Source organism: Oreochromis aureus, linkage group 14, assembly GCF_013358895.1.
Source record: "Oreochromis aureus strain Israel breed Guangdong linkage group 14, ZZ_aureus, whole genome shotgun sequence".
NCBI classification, from domain to species: Eukaryota; Metazoa; Chordata; class Actinopteri; order Cichliformes; family Cichlidae; genus Oreochromis; species Oreochromis aureus.
In genome coordinates, this window is record NC_052955.1 from 11,053,682 (window position 1) to 11,073,167 (window position 19,486).

The window sequence follows — 19,486 nt, forward strand, 5'->3', positions numbered from 1 at the left end:
CCTGTTTTTCAGCTTTAATTCAAATTCGAATCAAGATGGCTCATTTAACAGGATTCTACTGTACAACTGGACCTTAAGCCAAGTAAAGACGGTCTGTTTTTGCTCATTGAATGAATCAATTTAGTATACAAAAAGAATGGAGGAACATATATTGTTTGAGTATCCAAATCTCTATAGAGTGACTCTGGGTTTGCATATCGAAACAGTGAATTAGCCATGAATTACATTTTCTCATTCCCTCTTAAATGACTCATTTCTTGGATTCATTTTGGGTAATGAACACATTTGTCTTGTACAGCCAAATACAATCTCACAATGACTCCTCAATCACCCTGGCAGTTATATGTTGATACTGAACAACCATTGTCTTTGTGCAGAGCTGACACAGCCAATTCAATCATACCACTGAATAATATAATGATGGCTTCAAGCTAACTGTTCATTAACACAAGAACAACACACACATACATTACAGTATTAACTATGTTTTGGACTAGAGTAAAGAGAGCATAATGAATGAATGCATATTTTCCCGTGTTTTTCCCTGCTATTTACCAGTTATATGAACACATGCCAAATGCCATCCAATGGATATACAGGTCCAAGTCCAGACATTCTTGCTGTTTATGCAAAATGCACAATTCCACTACATTAGGCGGCGTGCTGTTGCTGCTATGTACATGCATGTAGCTCCATTAATGTTTTATGGTGATGCTACGGCACAGCCTGGTGGTTGGATGTGGTTCTCCACCATTTGGGACAAGGATGGGCACTTGGCAGACTATATGGGGCTTTGTTCCTGTAGAATTATTACATACTTAATGCAAGTCCTTACCCCTCCTCTGCTCTGTGCTACCTTTGAAAGGCACAGCACTCCCCCTAGTGTTTGTCAAAGAAAAGTACACAAGGCACACCCTACAAATATACTGTGGAGGTTTAAGGATTCTTTGTATTTGAAATTACATTCTTAGCATTCATTCACTTAATGTGCCTGTTTAAAATATAATTTTTTTCAAAGACACTAAATGAACTCTTACCTTCCAGCACTGCTGACACCTTCTCCACCTCTCTGATATGCCACTGAAAGAGAGAAAATGAGTTTCTGTCATGATTCCACCGTCGTTATGATTGTCGTGATGTCCTTATTTTCACCACAGTCATGTAAGTTCAACATAAAATTATTTGAGTTAACTTATTCAATAAGAAAATAAGTATTTATTTTGAATTGCCAATTTTGTGAAAGATGATTGGGAGACTTCCTTTTAAGCTAGTGCTGTGTTTTTGTTTTTGTATCAGTGCAAGTGAGTGTGTGATTGAATGCGTGTGGCATCATTTCAGCTGAGTCATAGACACACATGCACACACGAAGCAACAGGAGCAGGAGGATGTGTAAGAGGCTTATGAAGAACAAAGATGCAGAGCTCTTTGGTTGTCTGGCTCGGGTTCAGCGTGTTTGAAGCTCTGTGTGCTGCAAGTTGGACTCTTTCAAGGAGCTCTAAGCTGCCGGTGTGTGTGAAGGAGAGATAAACTTCCAACTTTAATTACAATCTCTTCCCTGAGAGCAGAGAAGGTGGAAGAGGGGTAGGTTGGGCCTTAGCTGTGTTGATTCCTTGTCTCTCTTTCAAAACAGGAAGTGTGTGGTGTGGTCTCTGCATGTAGCCAGAGGAGATCTTATGCAAACTAATTTATCACACAGTCTGCTTAAAGATGAAAATCAGTATAATGCTCAGCAAAGTCCTGGTTTCACACAGAGTACCAGGGCAGGGATTTTCTCTCTAAAGAGTCGAACCTAAATGCGCAAGCAAGGACTATGTTTCAGCTGAAAGACTTCCATGAAACAAGCCTGCCACTGCAAAATTATTCTACCTGATTGCAAGACTCAAGGCAGACAGAAAGCGCACTGCTACCGTGTGGATACAATCCCTGCACAGACAGGATCAACCAGTAGAACAACAAACACAGACTGCACGGGATTTGTCTCCTTCACTGTTACTTCCTCTTATCTATTCACACTGTTTCACATTTGCCATTTTGCTAAACACCGCCAACACCCTTTTACACACCTCAAGGGAACAAGGAATTTCCGAGGGATGAAAGTCCACGAGTGAAAGAAGAAGGTGGAGAGAACTGTAAAGACAGACTTGCAGGGACAGAAAGATACAGATATACAAGGAGCTTTTCTTTTATCTGTTTTATGCTGTGTCACTTCAGCTCACAGATAACCTCCTTAGCTCTGCTGCCACTTGCCTGTTTAATTGGTGTGTTGGAGACTCTGGTGGTGTGTCATTCTCCTAAATCCCCTCTGAGGTTGCCAGCAGCCCTTTGATCAAGTTACCACTACTATAAAACAGATTCTTGGTAGTGTGGCCTCTTCTTTTTTGAGCTTTATGTTCTGAAACAGCTCAAATATTTGCTGGAACATTTATGTTGAGGTAGACCTTTAAACTGTGCCAATTAATGGGGCCTTTTTTTGTTTTTATCAAGTCTTCCTCACCAACGTCTCTACAGCTGGTAATTTCTCTAATGATTCTATTAGGACTTTAATGTTAAAGCCATTAAAGGACGCTTTTCCCAACGGCAGTGAAAATGTTCATGTTGTTATAAGATATTCTGGTTTGGTTTGTATTTAAAAGGAAACAAAGAGGACACAACCTTCCCACTGAAAGAATAACATATATTGAAGGACAAACAAGGGATCTTTGAATAGGTTTAGGAATCTTTTTTGGATTTTTATGGGGGATGTGTATCTGTCATTGTCAGATTCTGATTGTTTTCTTGTGTTGTTTTGTTTGTCTTCCTTTTTTCCTGAATTGGCCTTTTTTCTATTGGGAAACTGGACTGAGATGTGCTTAATGTGTTGAGCACACTGTTTGGTATTTTTATGTTCCAAGAAGTTTGTGAAAATGGGAAAAGGCCTGTGCTGTAGTACATTGAGTTTATAAAACCATAGATACTGTATGTACTGCAGGAGAAGGTGCTTACCTGTTGGTGTAAAAGTGAAGGATGGCACTGTTGGAAAAGACAGAAAAAGAAAGTTATTGAATTATCAGGACTATCTTTCTAAATATTAACTCCACAAAATTTCAAAGTTTTGCAATACACTTCAATAGCCTGTATTCACACGCTACATGCTGCTTGCTAGTCTTTGATCCTCTCAGACATCCCAGAGGGAAAATGAATGTTGAGCCAGCTGCTGGTTCAAGTTGGGGCCCAGACTGTCAGAGGCCTGCTGTTCAGAGGTCTCGCACTGTTGAGATGTCTGTTGCTATCTCAACACTCACATCATCACCCTCACAACTTAATTGCTCGCACAGGCATGGAAGGGATTCTTTATTAAACATCCATCTACTGTTGTAGGGTTCCTGTTTTTAAAAACTCTTGTAGAAAATGGGATCTAAGTATCTGATATTTACTGCAAAAAATTACTGATATCATGCTATAGTTTTTAACTTTAACTTTGTGACTTTTTCAATACAATATGTGGCAAAGAAATTCATCAAATTCTGTTATTTTTAAGATTATTGCAGACCAACAAGTAATTATGGCCTGGTCATGAAAGCCTTAGTACAACATTATTTTCACGTTTTCATTTATTATTATATTTTTTTAAAAAGCATTGGTTTATGAAATGTTTCAGAAACCCCATTGAAGTGGATTAAATTCTTTAATAACTTCTATATTTTTATGGTCTTTAAAATATAGTTTAGTCATTTCCCTGTTTGAAGAAGTTAAGAATGCTCCAGTAAACACTCCAGTTGATGCAACTTTGCCCCATGTTGGTAGTCATCCAGCACACTGCCTTAAATATGTGCATTTTTTAGAAATGTTGCACTTTGCCTTCAGACTAAAACTGTATTTGCGAAGAGACATCTAAGAAGCAGGATACTGCTGCTGTCACATTTTTATTTCCTCAAACAATTACCTCATACAGTACCCCGTGCGAACAGATGTCCTTTAAACATTACAATCATCTTATCGCATTTGAATCTTTCCCCTTGATGCTCAAACAAGTCTAAAGATATGAGTGGTTGGAAAAGATTATCTGTTTGATGAAGCCTTTGAAGAAGAGACGTACCCAAAACAGTCGTGAGAAATAGAAACGTGACTAACATGCATAAATCAAGAATCAGGTTGCCATTCTCACAGATGTTCGTTCCCAAGCTCGATGAACCAGTATGTGACCTGTGACTGTAACTGCAGCTTTCTCTTTTAAAAAATGACTTCAGCTAAAAGATATGAAGGCTTCTGTAGCATCCCATAATAACATTTTTGTTACACAGTGATGTCATTTGTAGTATTTTGAATAATGCCAGAGCGCCATGAGGTCATGAGGGAAACAAGAGAAAGTTGTTTAGACTAATTTTGCATTGACAAAATAAATGTAATCTTTTAGAGACGGCGCTAGCATATACTGTCACACACACAGTAATGCAAATTCAACTTAGCGAAGATTGTTGATTCATGTGGTTGCAATTATACTCTTTTCAAAACATTCTTAGCTCCAACAAAGACTGTGGCCTCTTGTGGTCTGGGAGCACCAGGGGGAGAAAAAGGGGAGGTATGTCTGTCTCCTGGTTTTCAAAAGAGCTTCCATCTTTTTTTTTTCTTCCAAATTTGAGCAAACGTCAACATATATGATTCACAGTGGGACATGAGGTAACCTTACCACCCTACACTGTCTTCTCATCTCTTACCTGACCTCAGATCATGACTGCATTCATTAAATATTGGTCTTCACTTTGTTTTCCCTGTAATCTAAGACATAACAAAAAAAACACAATAGCTCTTACAGACCCCACAGGTATTTGTAAATGTGCACAGAGATCAGGATAAGCTTAGCTGAGGTGTCTTTTACTTTGAGAGACACTGCTCCCACTTTTATCGTGGCTGGAGTAAATTGAGAGCACGGATAGCCACAGATTTACAGCTAAAATCATTGTTTGTGTGTGCATCAAGGTTGAAGGGTCCATCTTCTCTAACCTTGGCAATCAGCAGTAAACCTAAACCTGGAAGTGAGGATGTAGCAGGTAGCACTCACAGGCAACAGCTGCACAGCCCAAGGCCACACATTAAGTCAGCCAACACATAAATGAGACTCTGAAAGAGGGGCTAATGGCTCTCTTTATACTCTAAATATTGCGGGCAGAGGCTGGGGATGTCATGAACTTCATTACTTTAACTTAAGTCGGGTAAAAAAAAAAAATGAATGAGTTGGGCAGAGGCTATGCCAACATCCTTGAAATACAGTCTTTGAGTTTTTGAAACAAAGGTATGAGGTCCTTATTAACCAGAATGAAATAATTGGCTGCTCTGTATCTGAAGGCCTCTCTCTCAAAAGTACTTTGACCACGTGAAAATGTGTCCTTGAAAAAGCGAGATTACAGCCAGACATTATCCCTTTCCCAGCACAGTCAGAAGGGAGTAATGTACCTGACTGCAAACACTCCTAACACACTCCCGCAAAAACAGTGTGACAGAAGTATGAAAACAAAACAAAAGAGGTGTTTATGCAGTACTCTCAGCGGGAGCTCACACTGCATCTTAAAGTACTCTACGGGAGAATACTTTCAGTAAGACTTCACCTCCAGCGCTGCTCTACAAAGATATCTTTCTGCGTTTGACAGAGAGAATGTGAGAAGTAGGTTGGCGTCATTTAAGGTAAAGACGATGGGGAAGACCGAATTGCGTCGCACTCGCTCACTAAATGCAGTGAGAAAACCTCACTGAAGTAAACCGGTGCCTTGAATTTGAAATTCAAGTTGATGTTTCGGTGACTGTTGAATTTGTTACACTCGTGTACTGACCTTTGCGTATACCTGCATAGCTGCTGGACAGGCCATTCCGCTTCTTTCGGTGTCTGTACAACCAGATGCTGAAGACCATGAGGATAATCCAACAAGCAGCTCCTATGCCTGCTATAAATGCTGGCTGTTTGACCACATCTGAGATCTGCTGGGACAGGGGGTTCTCCTGGTTCACTGTGTCTGTCATTCGCCCAGAAGCATCTAGAACAGTGAGAACAAAGTAGAAAATTTTTTTTTGTGCTTTTTGCGATTATTAGACAGCATAGTAGTAGACAGAAAAGCAGTGAAAGTGTGTGGTGGGGCTTGAACCCAGGCTGCTGCATTTCAGCCATGTGGCAGTGCTAAAACTGGCAGCCACAAAGTAGAAATGATTGAAGAAGCAATATATTTTGTCTTGCAAATTTTGGATGGGACAAGTGAAATAATGCGAGTTGGGAATATGAAAACAACATTATTCAAAGCTGAAACTAAACCAAGTGGAAAAAGCCTGAAATAGAGAAATACATTTAAAATAAATGGAGCCTGCACAATACATAAATAGGGATATTCTTTCTCCTGGTACATAAAAAGATTCTTCATCTCAGCAGGTATGTATGAGGCTGGGGTTGTTGTGGAAAAGGAGTTGTTTCTATAATTCAAAAGGCTTTCATTTCAAATCCCAGTCAACAATAGCAGGTGAGCATATAAAAGCAACCAGAGACATTCAAACAGAGCCTGCGCAGTATAACAGCCTGATGGAAGCGGCTAGGAAAACAGAGACACATCATTCACACCGAGCAATAGTGGTATCATAATCATATAAATAAATCCAAAGAGATCAAGCTCAAACACAGACACCACAGTAATTAGCAAACCGGGGCACATCTGTGGAAAAACTGAGGTGTGAATGCCTTGAAGCCGGTTTCACTGTGAAATGCGCTGCTGCAAAGATGCTGGCTGTACAGCTGCTCACAACAACAACCTGCTCTCGGTCTGTTTTTCTCATCTGTCTATTCTCCCTCATACGTGACACATGAAAGATTTCTTTGACTTGCCCCAACCCCTGTCACTCTGAAATTTCTTCATGTTCTCGTTACTTTGTCTTCATCTCTTTTTCTCGCGTCTTTCATGTTGTAGCCACTCTTCTCAACTGGCACTCTTAGCCAGAAGCAAAAACACTTCCCAAAAGAAACCAGCTTGCTGCCTTTACCCCTTCCGTATCTTTCTTTGTCTCAGGCTCTGAGGCTACGTCTCCATTTGGCTGCATCCCTTCTTACTTTGCCGTCTTCTCAATTTGTGGCTCTGACTGGCCGAGGGAACGGAGCATGCCAATGTGACTAAGCAGCCCACAAGGGACTGTACAGGTATCTAGGCCGGGATGACGCATACAAGCTCTGAGTGTGACAAATGCATTTGGGTGAAGCGCTGGTCCCCGAGGCACATTGTTCCAGTGCAGTGTTGGAACATGGCAACAATCACCACAGGAACTCTTCAAGTGAGATAAATTGTATCAGTCACAGCCAATGCTTCTTCATGCCCATCCCAGCCCACTCAATCACACATTTGAAACCAGATGGAGCTCTTTCTCTCTCTGCCTCATCCTGCTATTCATGTGTTTTCCATCTCTCCCGAGTAGGCCAGCTCAGAGCTTTGGGGAATAAAAACTGACAAAATATCTCCAAATATTTGTCCATCTAGACTAAAAGAACAAAAAACAATAAGTAAATTACAACAACTGGCCTCTGAAGCAGGCTCCGCTGTGTGTCTTAGCATTAATAACATGTCATGTCTGAGCCCGGAGTGCAGGATTCATTATTGCCTTTGTTGTCTGAAGCGAAGCAGAGGCAGAAAACATTGCATCCTTGACTGGAGAATGGAGCAGGGTGCGGCAGTCAGCTCAACAGCTCTGCCACACAGGAATTTAATGTGCCTGTGTTAATCGTACTGCCAGCTACTGTAAACTAAAGCTATTTCAGACTATGCAAAAGCTGTATAAGACCCCCTGTCATTCAGACTCATCAGACTCCTGTGTGGCAGGTTTGATGATGTTTTTCTAACAATAATCACTCCAATTATAGTTTTAAAACATCGCGTATGATGTAAAAAGAGAAGACAGGCAGAGGCTTGCACATGGCTGTTCCCATAAAGAAGAGTATTACATAACTGTCTGTTTACTTGGCATTAAGTCCTTTTTCTCTAAAGCTCTTAATTTAAGATGTCTGGATTAATGCCATAATTATTTGTCAAATATTTGGGCTTCACTCAGTTGTGAGGATTGGCAGAAGACAAAGGCACTGAAGTAATGTTTTTAAAACAGGAAAAGAGGGGAGAGAACCAACAGTTGTTTCTACTCACCGAGCTGAAAGAAAGTGACATCACTCTTGACCCCTGGACCTGCACCAGTGCTGGCTGCTACCTCCACACTGTAGCGGATCCCCGGGGCCAGACTGGGAATCAGCACGGAGAAGGTTGAGCCATCAACTGTACGGTTGATGTGGTACCTAGTCTCATTCCCCAAGCACCAAATCTGCCATAACAGAGACAAAGATGAAGTGGAGATTGAGGCCATGTTATGAGCGTTTCGTGAGAACATTTAGTTTGGTAGCTGCCACTGGTCTTGTGCTCTTATAATAGGCTGGGGCCATTTAAGCACAATGTGGGTATTGTGTTTCATCTCTGAGGTAGGAAAACATGTTATAACTTATAACGTTTTACAGAATATGCTCAACACAGGCTTATTATTACTTGAGGTAGTCATAACATGTCATGGAACATTCTCAAACCAATTAAAAACAGTAATCATCTCCATAACCCAATTTTAGCAGAAGCTGCGAGTCCCTAGAAGGATGGCTGTCTCACAGACAAACTCCAACAGGGTCACAGAAGTATACTTTAACCTGGGATTAGGACTCAGAGACATCTACATCCTGTACCTCTGGCAGTCTGTTTTCTTTACCCCTCACCTCCTTCCACCAGTTAACTGTGTTAATATGCTCACTTCATCCAGCGTGTGTGTTTTTGCACTCTGTGATGAAAACTACAAAGGCTTGAAATTTCCTGTGCATCTTAAAAATTGTGGTGAGAAGCAGTGCCGCTGGGGACTGAGCTCAGTAATGAGCAGGGAACACTCTCGAACTGTACTTAAAAACCATGAAATTACTCTAAAGTCTATCAGCAGAAAACATTTACCTGGAAAATTAACAGTGGCTTAACTTTTTCACAGGCTCTACCTCATCTCCCTTTTTGCCACTCACCTATATTTCTTGTGACTCATAAAGGCTTTCCAATTAAAATAAAGGACTTCCACAGCATAATGTATGACAGGAGAGTGCCGTCCTATATTGGCCATTGTTAATGTGTGAATGTTATCTGGTAAAGAGGTAGGGCAGGGGACTAATAGAGTTGTTACAGAAAGGAAGATACTGAGGTCTTTTGTCAAAAGTTTACTCTCATTCTTATACACACACTACACTGATGTCTCTACTACATCTTTATTGACAGCAGGCAATAAAGGCAAGTAGTGTGTTCTTCAAAGGAAACTTCTCATTTTCATTAATTCACTACAATCAAATATTATAAAATACACAATTTGCCTTGAACTCCTAAAAAAAAATAACATTTCATCTTTACTGCACACACACATCTGTAATCACAGCTTAAAGCCTCACTACAGCCCAGCAAATAATAAAAGTTAATAACATTTTGGGGAAAAATATACAACACTGATAGATTTTTACTACTATTTCACTTTTGAAATGCCACAAGATGTGTGAATTTACCACCTCCACCAGATGGCACTGTTTCACAACTGTTTCCACTAGCTTTCCAACTTTCCTGCCTCTGAGCTTTTGTCAGCAGACACTGAGAGGTGTACAAAGGTATGCCTCATCTAGGAATTCATTACCTTTCCATGTCTATGTATTGTCTCTTTCTCTCTTATTCTTTTATCTGAGCATCTGCACCTCTGTTTTGTCTCCTTTGTGTCTCTTTCTGAACAGTCCCACTTGCTCAGACCTGAGGTAACTGCTGGCTGTTTGTTTTTTTTTTCTTCCTTGTTACCTTGTACTCCTGGACCACCCCATTCTGCTCCTCTTCTGGAGGGGGTTGCCAGGAGACGATGATGGCAGTCCCATTGTCCCCACTCTCTGTCACTGTAACCTTACGAGGAGGGGCACTGGGGGCTGGGGAGGTAGACAAAAGAAAAAAACATGTTCATATATGATAGGGAAAATAAAGCCTAAGTGCCTACAGTCTCTCCCTGCTTTCTCTGTGCAATTTAGCTGTCAGAATTTCTTCTGTGAGTGACTAAAGCTTATGTGGGAGCAAATGACTAATTATCAAATTTATGATTTTTTTAATCTGAAACATCACTTTGCTAAATGTAAGTGTTTTTTGGGTAAAAGCAAACAACTGTTTACTCAGACAGTTATAGTGCCGGGGCATATGCTGCTGTGTGAGCGCCAACCTGTGATGGTAATTAAGCACACAAAAAAGAAAAGTCACAGTGTGCGTGAGTGTTACAAACAGACATTTTGCTGCTTATGAGAAAACAAACGTTATGTTTAGAACTCCAGAAACAATTATCAACACAATTGGAAACAAAAGGAGAATCCAGCAGAAAAAGATCAAAACACTCCCACACATGCAACACACAAAAACGCACGCACTCCAGTAAACACTCTGCACTACAAATTAAAATTTGCAGTTGGGTTTAAACCAAACCTCACAAGTCTGCCACAACCACACCCTTATGAAAAATGAGTATAACACTTGCACTGGAGTGTTGTATATTGCTTGCCATACCCAAGCATGCGTGAATACGACACAGTTAACGATAACATAATCCTGCCTGCCAGCAGCTGTTGTATTCTCTCACACATGCAAGCTGTGTATATAAAACGGTGTAAACATGAAAACATGCATGCACACATGCAAGCACTGAAGAACTCTCGCGCACAGCCGTACACATTCACACCCTCCCCACCTTCCTCCAGCGTCTTGCCAATTTTGACATCACTGTCTGTTCCCTGGAATTCATTGAAGAAGGGGCGGACTTTGAATTCGTATGTGACGCCCTTCCGAAGGTGCGGCACGACGGCGCTGCCCTCCCCAGGGGTTCGCACCTCAAACACGGCCCATTCACTCCTCTGTTGCCCCTCTGGTGAAGGCCTGTACATCACCTTGTAGCCCTGGATGTACTGTGACTGCTGCTCCACCTAGTGAACGCAACAGGAACAGAGGCAAAGGTGGTGTCAGCTTAACTGGATCATGCATGTCACAAGTAACAGTGGAAAATGATACGGCAGCGTAATAAACTGTAGCATCACTGGACAGCCGTGGATTCATGCAACCGATATGCCAGACGCAGATGGAATGGGGTGCTAACTCATCACATCACCCCTCTGTTTATCCATCCCCATCTTCTACATTTCTCCTTTCGAAAGTCTGTCTATGCGCCATTTGGAGCAGCAGTGATTTGTGCAAACCACACTATGAGGTCATTGGCCAAAGGTTCCTCCAAGTCTGGAGCTGCTTAAATAGGACCCAGACTCTCAGAACTGCCTGTCTCATCCTGTCCTGCTCTCTACTGACTGCTAAAGTCAGGAAAGAGAATAAAAAGTGCACCTTTATACAGGAAGTAGTAGTAAAAAAAACCCAAACAAAAATACAAACAAACAAACAAAAAAACTGTGCAGCTAAATAAAGACAATATTTTTTTAATCTAGTGATAATTAATGTTGCTTCCAACATGGTTAAAGAAAAGAATAACTGCTAACCAGTATGCTACTATCCCTACGAGTCCCTGTGGAAGTGCAGGCAGCACTGGCTTGTAAAGATTTTAGTGATTTCTTTATCCCTCCCCCATAAAATATGCTGCTGGCTCAGGTGGTCTTCATTAAGCTGAAAACTGTGCAAGCATTTACCACAACACAAAGGAAAATGTAAAACCAAGAAACTGCACATTGAGAATAGATTTAACCCCACAAAACAAGGAAGTTGTGGTACTCCCTCCTGTCATGTCTTTTACTGGAACATTCCAGCGAGACAGAGCAACTGGGCAGTAATGGTTTAAATCAGTCCTGACATGTCAGTATCCTTTTTACGTTTCCTCAGCCCCATTTATCACTCACTATGGCACTTCATAATACCTGGGAATGCTGGGGTGGCCTTGTGTCAAAAGACAGAACTGGGATTGTTTTTACCCCTTGGTGACCCCCATCCTATGGTCTAATATCTACTATGCAAGGAAATTGGTGGAGCGCAAAAATGTATTTGCATTTTTCCAAAAAGATACATTTATCAGATCAGTTAGAGAAGGACATTGGTACTTGTTATTTAGTTTGTACCAGCAAAGAAAAATCACCACGAGCTGCCGTTTCTACTTCTTCCTCACCCACCTATCCATTTTAACATCTGTAAGCAATTTCTACTTTAGAGCATGAGTTGGCAGCTTCTTCCTTCTCACTCGTATTATTTTAACAGCCGTCAAGTGTTTTCAATCTTAGATGGCACAGTCTGGCATGGCACACATTGCTATATAGCACTACATGGCCTGTTGCAAGAGGTTGTGCTCTGAAGTCTAGCTTTTGGGTGGATGAGTGGTCCGCTATAGACAGAGCTGCAAATCTTTGGTTTCTGGCCAGCTGACCAGTTCAGACTGATGCCAGATGGACACTAAGAAAACTTGGACTGTGTTCCAGGCTGCTTTCTGCAGTGTCCTTTCTCTGTACGATGCTAGGATGTTAGTACATCTGCTCGGCTGAGTGGTCTGACAAATTGACCATAGGCCTATAACTAAACTAACCTTGAAGCTCTAGTGACGAGCTATACCAACAATCCACTCTGCAATCTGATCCTGAGAAAAAACAAACGACAACAGTCCATTCATTGCTAAAATTATACTCACTGTCCACTGAACCCTGACAGATGAGGAGGAGAGAATAGTGGGGTTGTGCAGGTGGATGACCGCATCTCCTAGCTCCCTCTGAATCTGACGATGGTCCACACCCTGACTGGTGGGAGGGATATCTGTGTGGAGGCGAACATAAATGAAAAATAGTGGTCATGTTTGAAAAGTCCAAATGTGACATTATTATATTTTTAAATTTACATCAATAAGAATTTATTATATAGTTCTCACCTTGTGTTTTCACAGCATCAGTGATTGGACTGGGATCGCTCAGCCCGTAGGCATTGGCTGCCCGTACTAAGAAGAGGTAGACTGCACTGGGCTTCAAGCCCTTCAGTACAAATGACTCAGTTTTCACATGCTCTGCCAAGGTCTGCCAGCTGCTTCCTGATGCATGACTGTGGACACACCACAAAGAGAATTAAGATTTAAAAAGCTTTCAATGAAGCCCGCCAGTTATTAGTTTGTTCATGGCCAAGCATTACCTGAAGGCTTCTATGATATAGGAAGTGGGCGTGGCTCCAGCATTAAGGTTAGGTTTCCAGGAAAGCGTGACAGAGCTACGGGTAACATCAGTGACCTCAGGTTTGGAAGGAGCGCTGGGGATCAGGTTTGGGTCAGTAGGTCTGTTTGGCTGGAATGGGGCCCCAGATTCTAAATGCAGAACAGAGAAAGGCAAATAATAAGGAAAACATAGTCTACTGCTGTTTTCCAAAACCAGGGGAATGTGGAACATCTCCAAGGCTTATGTCTCTTTTTCTCCTTCAGTTTAAACAAACACAATCACCAAAATAAACGAGAAAAAAAGAATACATTTGTTAGTAAAGTGGTTAGGCTTACCTTGGACCTCTAAATAGGCTTTCCAAGAGGCCTCTCCACTGGGTGTGGAGGCAGTGCAGGTGTAGGTGCCAGTGTCACTGAGCTAAAAGAGGAGGAGGAGAGGGGAGGATATTTGTTTAAATGGAAATTATTTAAATGTGTCCCACGGTTTCCTGAACTGGGCTCTGCCTCTTGTTATCTTCACCCTACCATCATTGCTTTTGCTTATTGACATGCTGAAGGAGTCTGTAGCAGGCAGCTGTCATTGCCTGATAATCTCAATATCATCTCCTTTTGAGCAGAAACTGGGGGAAAGCAGCTGGAAAGGCCAAAAGTGGCAGAGCATTCCTAGTCAAATGGAAAAGATTTTCACAGGATCATACACTAATTGGAGACCTTTTCTCCCCTTGCCATCCACCTGAATACCAAACATGAAAGTGACTGCTCTGTGCAACACATGTGGTATATGTTTAAACCTTGATTCATGATTCATGTACTTGTAGATGTACTGTAACTTTGCCAGACAAAGACAAGGTTCACTTGCATTTTGGAAAATGTGAACCATTGTGCAGCAAATGGGTAATTTAGTATATTTGTGGAACTGGGCATAACTGGAAAAGGGCTTATTTGTCTTTCTTTCTGACTAGTTTGTTTTGAATAAAAATAAAATTTTAATAAAATTCTATTAATGCATTAGATTCAGGGGAAAGATTTCTTTCACTTAAAATGCAGCAATTTAAGAAAAACTGAAGAAACACATGTTCTCTTTAAAAAATAAAGTCAAAGTTCCGGACATCTGGATCTGGATCCAACCAAAAACAAATCAGAATTTCTTGGCTTGTAGCCTGAATTTCCTCCTAATTTAACTGAAATTTGTTGACAAGTTTCTAAGATGTTCAGCTCAATGGCATGCTAATAAGCCAAACATGAAACATAAACATGATGGCACAGATTAAAAAAAGGTACATTTTTAAAACTGTCTGTTCTGTCAGCTGCAGTCTCTGCCTCTGCTTAATACTAATAACTCTGTTACGGTTTGTTAGTGATTGATACTATTCTGCTTATGTTTAGACAGAGTAAAACAGAAAAAAATGAAAAAGATAAATGTTTGAATCATGAAGTATAAACATATCCTGTCGACCTCTGTAGATACTTTTCCCCCACCCAAATAGGAAGAAAATTCATTAAAACAGTAACCTGCAAATCAATATGAATAAAATATATTACCCCACACATCAAAAACATCTTCATTAAAATATGTTCTGGTATAAATGACAAGTTCATTAATGTAAAGTGCCTGCAGAGTTTACTCTTCTACAGCAAGGGAAGGGTTCAAATGCATCTCTTTTCCTGCCTGGCGGCCCAGTCGCACTGCAATCTTGTCACCACAAGACGTGCCGGCATTCATCAGAGCGCCGCAAAATGACGTGACCTCCGACCCTGTGACGCCTCCATCTGGAAGACACGTCGTTACCCCCTCCTTGTCTCTACCTATAAGTGTGTTCAGCATCACACAGCTTGCCATGACACATAGACGTGTGCGCACGCACACACGCAGCCCACAGCGCCTGCTGACTGACAAGAACTACAGACTGTTCAACTTCACAGACTCCATTTCAGATCTGCAGCAACTGACTGACAGCCTGCTGAGGGTTGGCTGCTGGCAGGCAACACATGCTTTATTTACCAACCAGCAGGGGTTTGCCAAGCACATTATGCATGTGATATGGGCAGCCTTGAAGTCTATTTTAAATTGATTGAAATCATGTATTATATATAGTGTATATAAATACATGGCAAGTTAGCAGATTTTGAGTGAAATTATGAACAGCAGTGGGTACTACGCTGTCCTTTAACTTTGCTTGACATTAAAAACTGACTTTTTTTTTTTAAACGTGTCTCACCTTTGCATAGCGTATCTGCAGTGCACCTGTGTCCAGCTGCTTGACCCTGGAGTCATGTGTGGACACTAAGACGCCGTCCTTCCTCCACAGGATGGTGGGTGTAGGGTTACCAGATGTCACACAGTTAAGAACAACCGTGCCATCCACAGCCACCGTCTGATTGGTTGGGCCTTGGCGGATGACTGGTGGCGGGCGGTCTGACACAACTGTGGAAGCAGGAAAGAAAATGGGCAATTATGTGGATAGCGCAAATCTGTGAAGGTTTCATGTGGTGTAGCGGGGAAAGAAAAGACAGGATTCAGTCAGTTATATCCAGCTTGTGGGAGTAAACACACAAAAGGTATAGAACGGTGAGAATTGGGTAAACAACCTTGTAACAATGAAAGAATGGGAAAACTGCAAGGGTAGCAGGAGAGGAATTAAATTCAATTTTAAGAACTGGAAGCAATTTTCTAATCATTCAACAGCAGGAGTCCAACTTAGCCAAATAAAAACAGTGTAATTAAAATGAAAGCGGCTCAGATACTTCAGTCCTCTCGCTGCAGATCCACCAGACGACTAGCAGTATACATAAAAACGCTTGCAGCCAACAATTCCCTGGCCCATCCCCCTGCCATAAAACACCAAACAGGGAAAAAAGGCTTAAAAAAAAAACACATCTAGCCAGAACAGACAAAGGTATTAGCATGAGGATGTTTAAACTCCTCCCTGTCTCACAGCCTGTGAACCCCGGGTGTTCAACACAAATCAAACAAAGACACAGAGTAAAAGCGTGTGTTTGACAGAAAAAGGATGTAATGCACAGAAAACGGCGGAAGACTTTAAATAATTTCTGCCGTTTGTGATTCATCATATTCCTACTATAGGTTTTCTGCCTCCCCCTGATTATCATTATTATTCATAGCGCTATTGATGACCACTGCTGTCAGCCCCACTGATTTACTAGCAAGTTGCATTCAGTGAGGAGAACTCAAATTAATATCTAACAGAGTGTAAAAGCAACACATAATGATGTATGTATGTGTGCGTAGATCTTCAGAACCATGCTGTGGTGTAATCTGTGGGCTGCTTTGTCTTTGCTTTTGTGCCGGGGATGGTGCAATTACTAAAACACTGTCAGCATGACCTGTAATTACCAAATCTGCCTGCGGAGAAGTGGTGGCCTCAGAGCGGCCTGCTCACTTTAATAACTGTTATTATTATCCAGAGAGCACGACAGAATGAGAGAGAGAGGAGGACGTAGATTTGGAGCACGCCATTGTAGGTCTTAAATGAAGAAGGACATTTGTTAAATGAAGGGATGAATCTAGGTGTGTCATAGACAAACTAATAGCTGCCCAGATTACTGTGGGAATGGTGGAAGTGAAGCCAAGGTTAGTTCACCAGGCTTGTCAGGGATTGGCTAGAAGGGTAATTAGAGGACCCAATCCAGACCTCACCACATGGCTACAGTCTTCCAACAGTAGACAGCAGCAAGCCAGCCATGGAATACTGAAGGAGACATTAGCCAGTGTGAAGCCAGTGAAGCCAAGTACTGCGCCACGGTCTGGGTGCACAGGCACCAGAGAGTCTCTACCTCTGACAGGAACACAACGAACTGGCCAGACCAGACCTCACAAACCTCACTTTGGATATTAATATGCTCTGAAGCAAAGCCACAGCATTACATTTGAACAGCATTATACCAATGAACCAAAGATTATCTGAAATTCCGAAGTATTATCCGAAGTATTCCTCTAAATTTCTAGTGTTCCTAATTCTCTCTCAGGCTTTGTTATATGCAAAAAGGGTGTTTAAAAGAAGTTTGCCTACCATCTGTGACCTCTAGCAGAGCCTTGGTGATCACACTGCCAGCAATGTTGAGGGCCTGGCAGCTGTAGTATCCCCCGTCTGAGCGCACAGCATCAGTGATGGTCAGATCCCCAGTCTGAGACACTGAAAATCGACTGGAGGGTTGAGGAGGTTGGTAGGAGAACAGCAGGTTCTAGAAAGGATGAAAAAGGATTACATGTGGTCACCATTTTTGTATTTGCTTGGAGCAAATCAACTGGACAGATGGAAGATTTCATTCTAAAGTGATAACCAAGCATGTGAAATAAGCTTACAAATAGTTATTTACAAAGCTTGGAATGAATTTTGAGATGAAAACTTTTACTGCAGTTTATTTTATTTACCTGACTACCTTCCCGCTGCCAGAAAATGGCCGGTTGTGGGTTTCCAGTGGCCTCACACTGGAAGGTGACAGTTCTGCCAACTCCAACCACCTGGTTCTTCGGTCTTACCACAAATGCTGGCGGTACTGGAGGACAGCCATGAAAATGGTTAGCCAATGAATAGACAAACACACTACTGCCTATTACATTTATCACAGTATTATAGTTACAAGAGGGTCTGAGTTCTATGAATAAAAGACAAAGGAAATGTAACTGCAGGCCAATGTTCTTGTATTTAATCTGTTATTGAATCCGGCTCGTTTTTAAAACTTTGCATGATGTGTGCACAGCAGATCAAACAGTATGCTGATCAAATGCAAAAATGCAAGCATATTATTGCTGTAATGAATAGAAAAAACAAGGCTCACTCCTGTGCCCCTCATTTGCATGGGCAAGGGCATGGACCATTAAAATTTACATGGAAATGGGGAATAAATTTAAGCCATCTGTCCGTGCTGACACCCTCCAGTAGTGCAGACCTCAACCACAATGCCATATCCATGCATGTTAATGACAAAGTCCATCTTAGACAAAGTGTGGTGACACAGACCAATGTCACATGGTGACACTAGTCTCGGTCTGTGAGGACAAATAACCTGCATGTAGAGGTCGAGAGGCAGCCCAGTTTACGCTTTTAATATCAAAAGCGCTGTGGATATGCCCTCAAATGATACAACTCTGCACACATTTTCATCTTTTTTACACAGTGGCTGTATAATACATAAGAAAAGCAATCTGAAAACTGTCACTTGAAATACAGAAATAATTTGTCCATGAATAAGATGGGGTTTGGTAATGCATAAAAGGGGAAAATAATAGAATGAAATGGTGCAGCTTTACCTTGGAGGCCCAAGCTGAGTGTACTTTTTTTTTTTTTTACCCATTAATGTCCTTTTGCCACTGTTGCCCGTGACAACTGAAACATGATTGCTGATTGGATGGTGGAGAGGTGATGTGAGGAGAATGGAGGGGGCTTGTGACAGCTTCCTGTCTCTGTCAGGGCGGTGAATAGGTGACGGGTGACATTTCAACTTACCAGACACAACTAAAAAGGAAACAAAAACACAACAAAAACCCAAAGATGAATAAATAAATATTAAACAGCATGACACAAAGAGGAGAGACAAGGAACACAATGTGATGTCCACATGTACAAATAATCATGCCATCATCAGTAAAACATGTCATATTTCATACTTCACTCAAACCCTTGGGACCACACGATAACATGCAGCAAAGAATAATTCCTGTGAATGAGTCAGAAAGGCATTGAAATGCATCTGATTCAATGTGATTTTAATTTGGGAAGGTGTTCAAGGACAGGAAAAATGGCAGACTAAGTGAAATAAAAAGGCACAGCGATATGAAGCACACAGACCAGATGTTTTATGCTCAGCAACATCAAGCTTTGTTTATCCTTTTTCCTCTTGTTCCAGGTGTTGTGTGAAGGTGAACATCCCTACACCCTTAATGAGGTTTAGAGCACCCTTAGGAATGGCTACACCACAGTCTCTTAAATGTAGCCTTGCAAATGTACCCCGGGACTATAAAAACACAAGGTGAATGTTAACTGTCACTCTCCGGTCATAAATCTCCCCCAGCCAATCACTCACCTTATCTAATCTGTCTGCTTCAACAGCTCCCTCGGAAACATAAACGCTGTCAGTCAGAGTAATGACCAACCTCTTCCTCCTCCCCCTGCCTATCGCTGGCCTTTAAAATGCAAATAGCACGCACATCAAACAAACCTAGAAGATGCTCAGCACTATCCATGTGTGAGATGCTCCAGGAACACACAGTCATGTGAACATACACAACACCCCCTTCACCTTGCAACACTTCCTCACACCCATTCAT

The 19,486-nt window shown here is 41.6% G+C and overlaps 1 protein-coding gene and 1 long non-coding RNA gene across 5 annotated transcripts in view; one reads left to right on the forward strand and one right to left on the reverse strand.

The window, feature by feature from the left end:
• The window catches only part of LOC120432779, a 62,239-nt gene that overhangs the window by 39,129 nt on the left and 3,624 nt on the right, over positions 1-19,486 (forward strand). The window contains exon 3 of one of the 2 annotated variants that reach the window (XR_005608095.1): positions 1,045-1,161. The exons of the other annotated variant lie outside the window; for it this stretch is intronic. This is a non-coding gene — a long non-coding RNA (uncharacterized LOC120432779). The remainder of the gene's footprint in view (positions 1-1,044; positions 1,162-19,486) is intronic. 2 annotated transcript variants of the gene reach the window in all.
• The window catches only part of robo1 (roundabout, axon guidance receptor, homolog 1 (Drosophila)), a 195,432-nt gene that overhangs the window by 12,258 nt on the left and 163,688 nt on the right, over positions 1-19,486 (reverse strand). For 2 of the 3 annotated variants that reach the window (XM_039597946.1, XM_031759446.2), the window contains exons 7-20: positions 18,666-18,674; positions 17,591-17,715; positions 17,229-17,400; positions 15,417-15,622; positions 13,534-13,615; positions 13,179-13,347; positions 12,925-13,091; positions 12,691-12,812; positions 10,768-10,999; positions 9,843-9,964; positions 8,139-8,310; positions 5,805-6,005; positions 2,983-3,009; positions 1,038-1,080 (exon numbers count right to left, since the gene is read on the reverse strand). In XM_039597946.1, coding sequence (XP_039453880.1) covers positions 1,038-1,080; positions 2,983-3,009; positions 5,805-6,005; positions 8,139-8,310; positions 9,843-9,964; positions 10,768-10,999; positions 12,691-12,812; positions 12,925-13,091; positions 13,179-13,347; positions 13,534-13,615; positions 15,417-15,622; positions 17,229-17,400; positions 17,591-17,715; positions 18,666-18,674 — 1,849 coding nt within the window. The remainder of the gene's footprint in view (positions 1-1,037; positions 1,081-2,982; positions 3,010-5,804; positions 6,006-8,138; positions 8,311-9,842; positions 9,965-10,767; positions 11,000-12,690; positions 12,813-12,924; positions 13,092-13,178; positions 13,348-13,533; positions 13,616-15,416; positions 15,623-17,228; positions 17,401-17,590; positions 17,716-18,665; positions 18,675-19,486) is intronic. The other variant, XM_039597947.1, reaches the window with a different exon arrangement.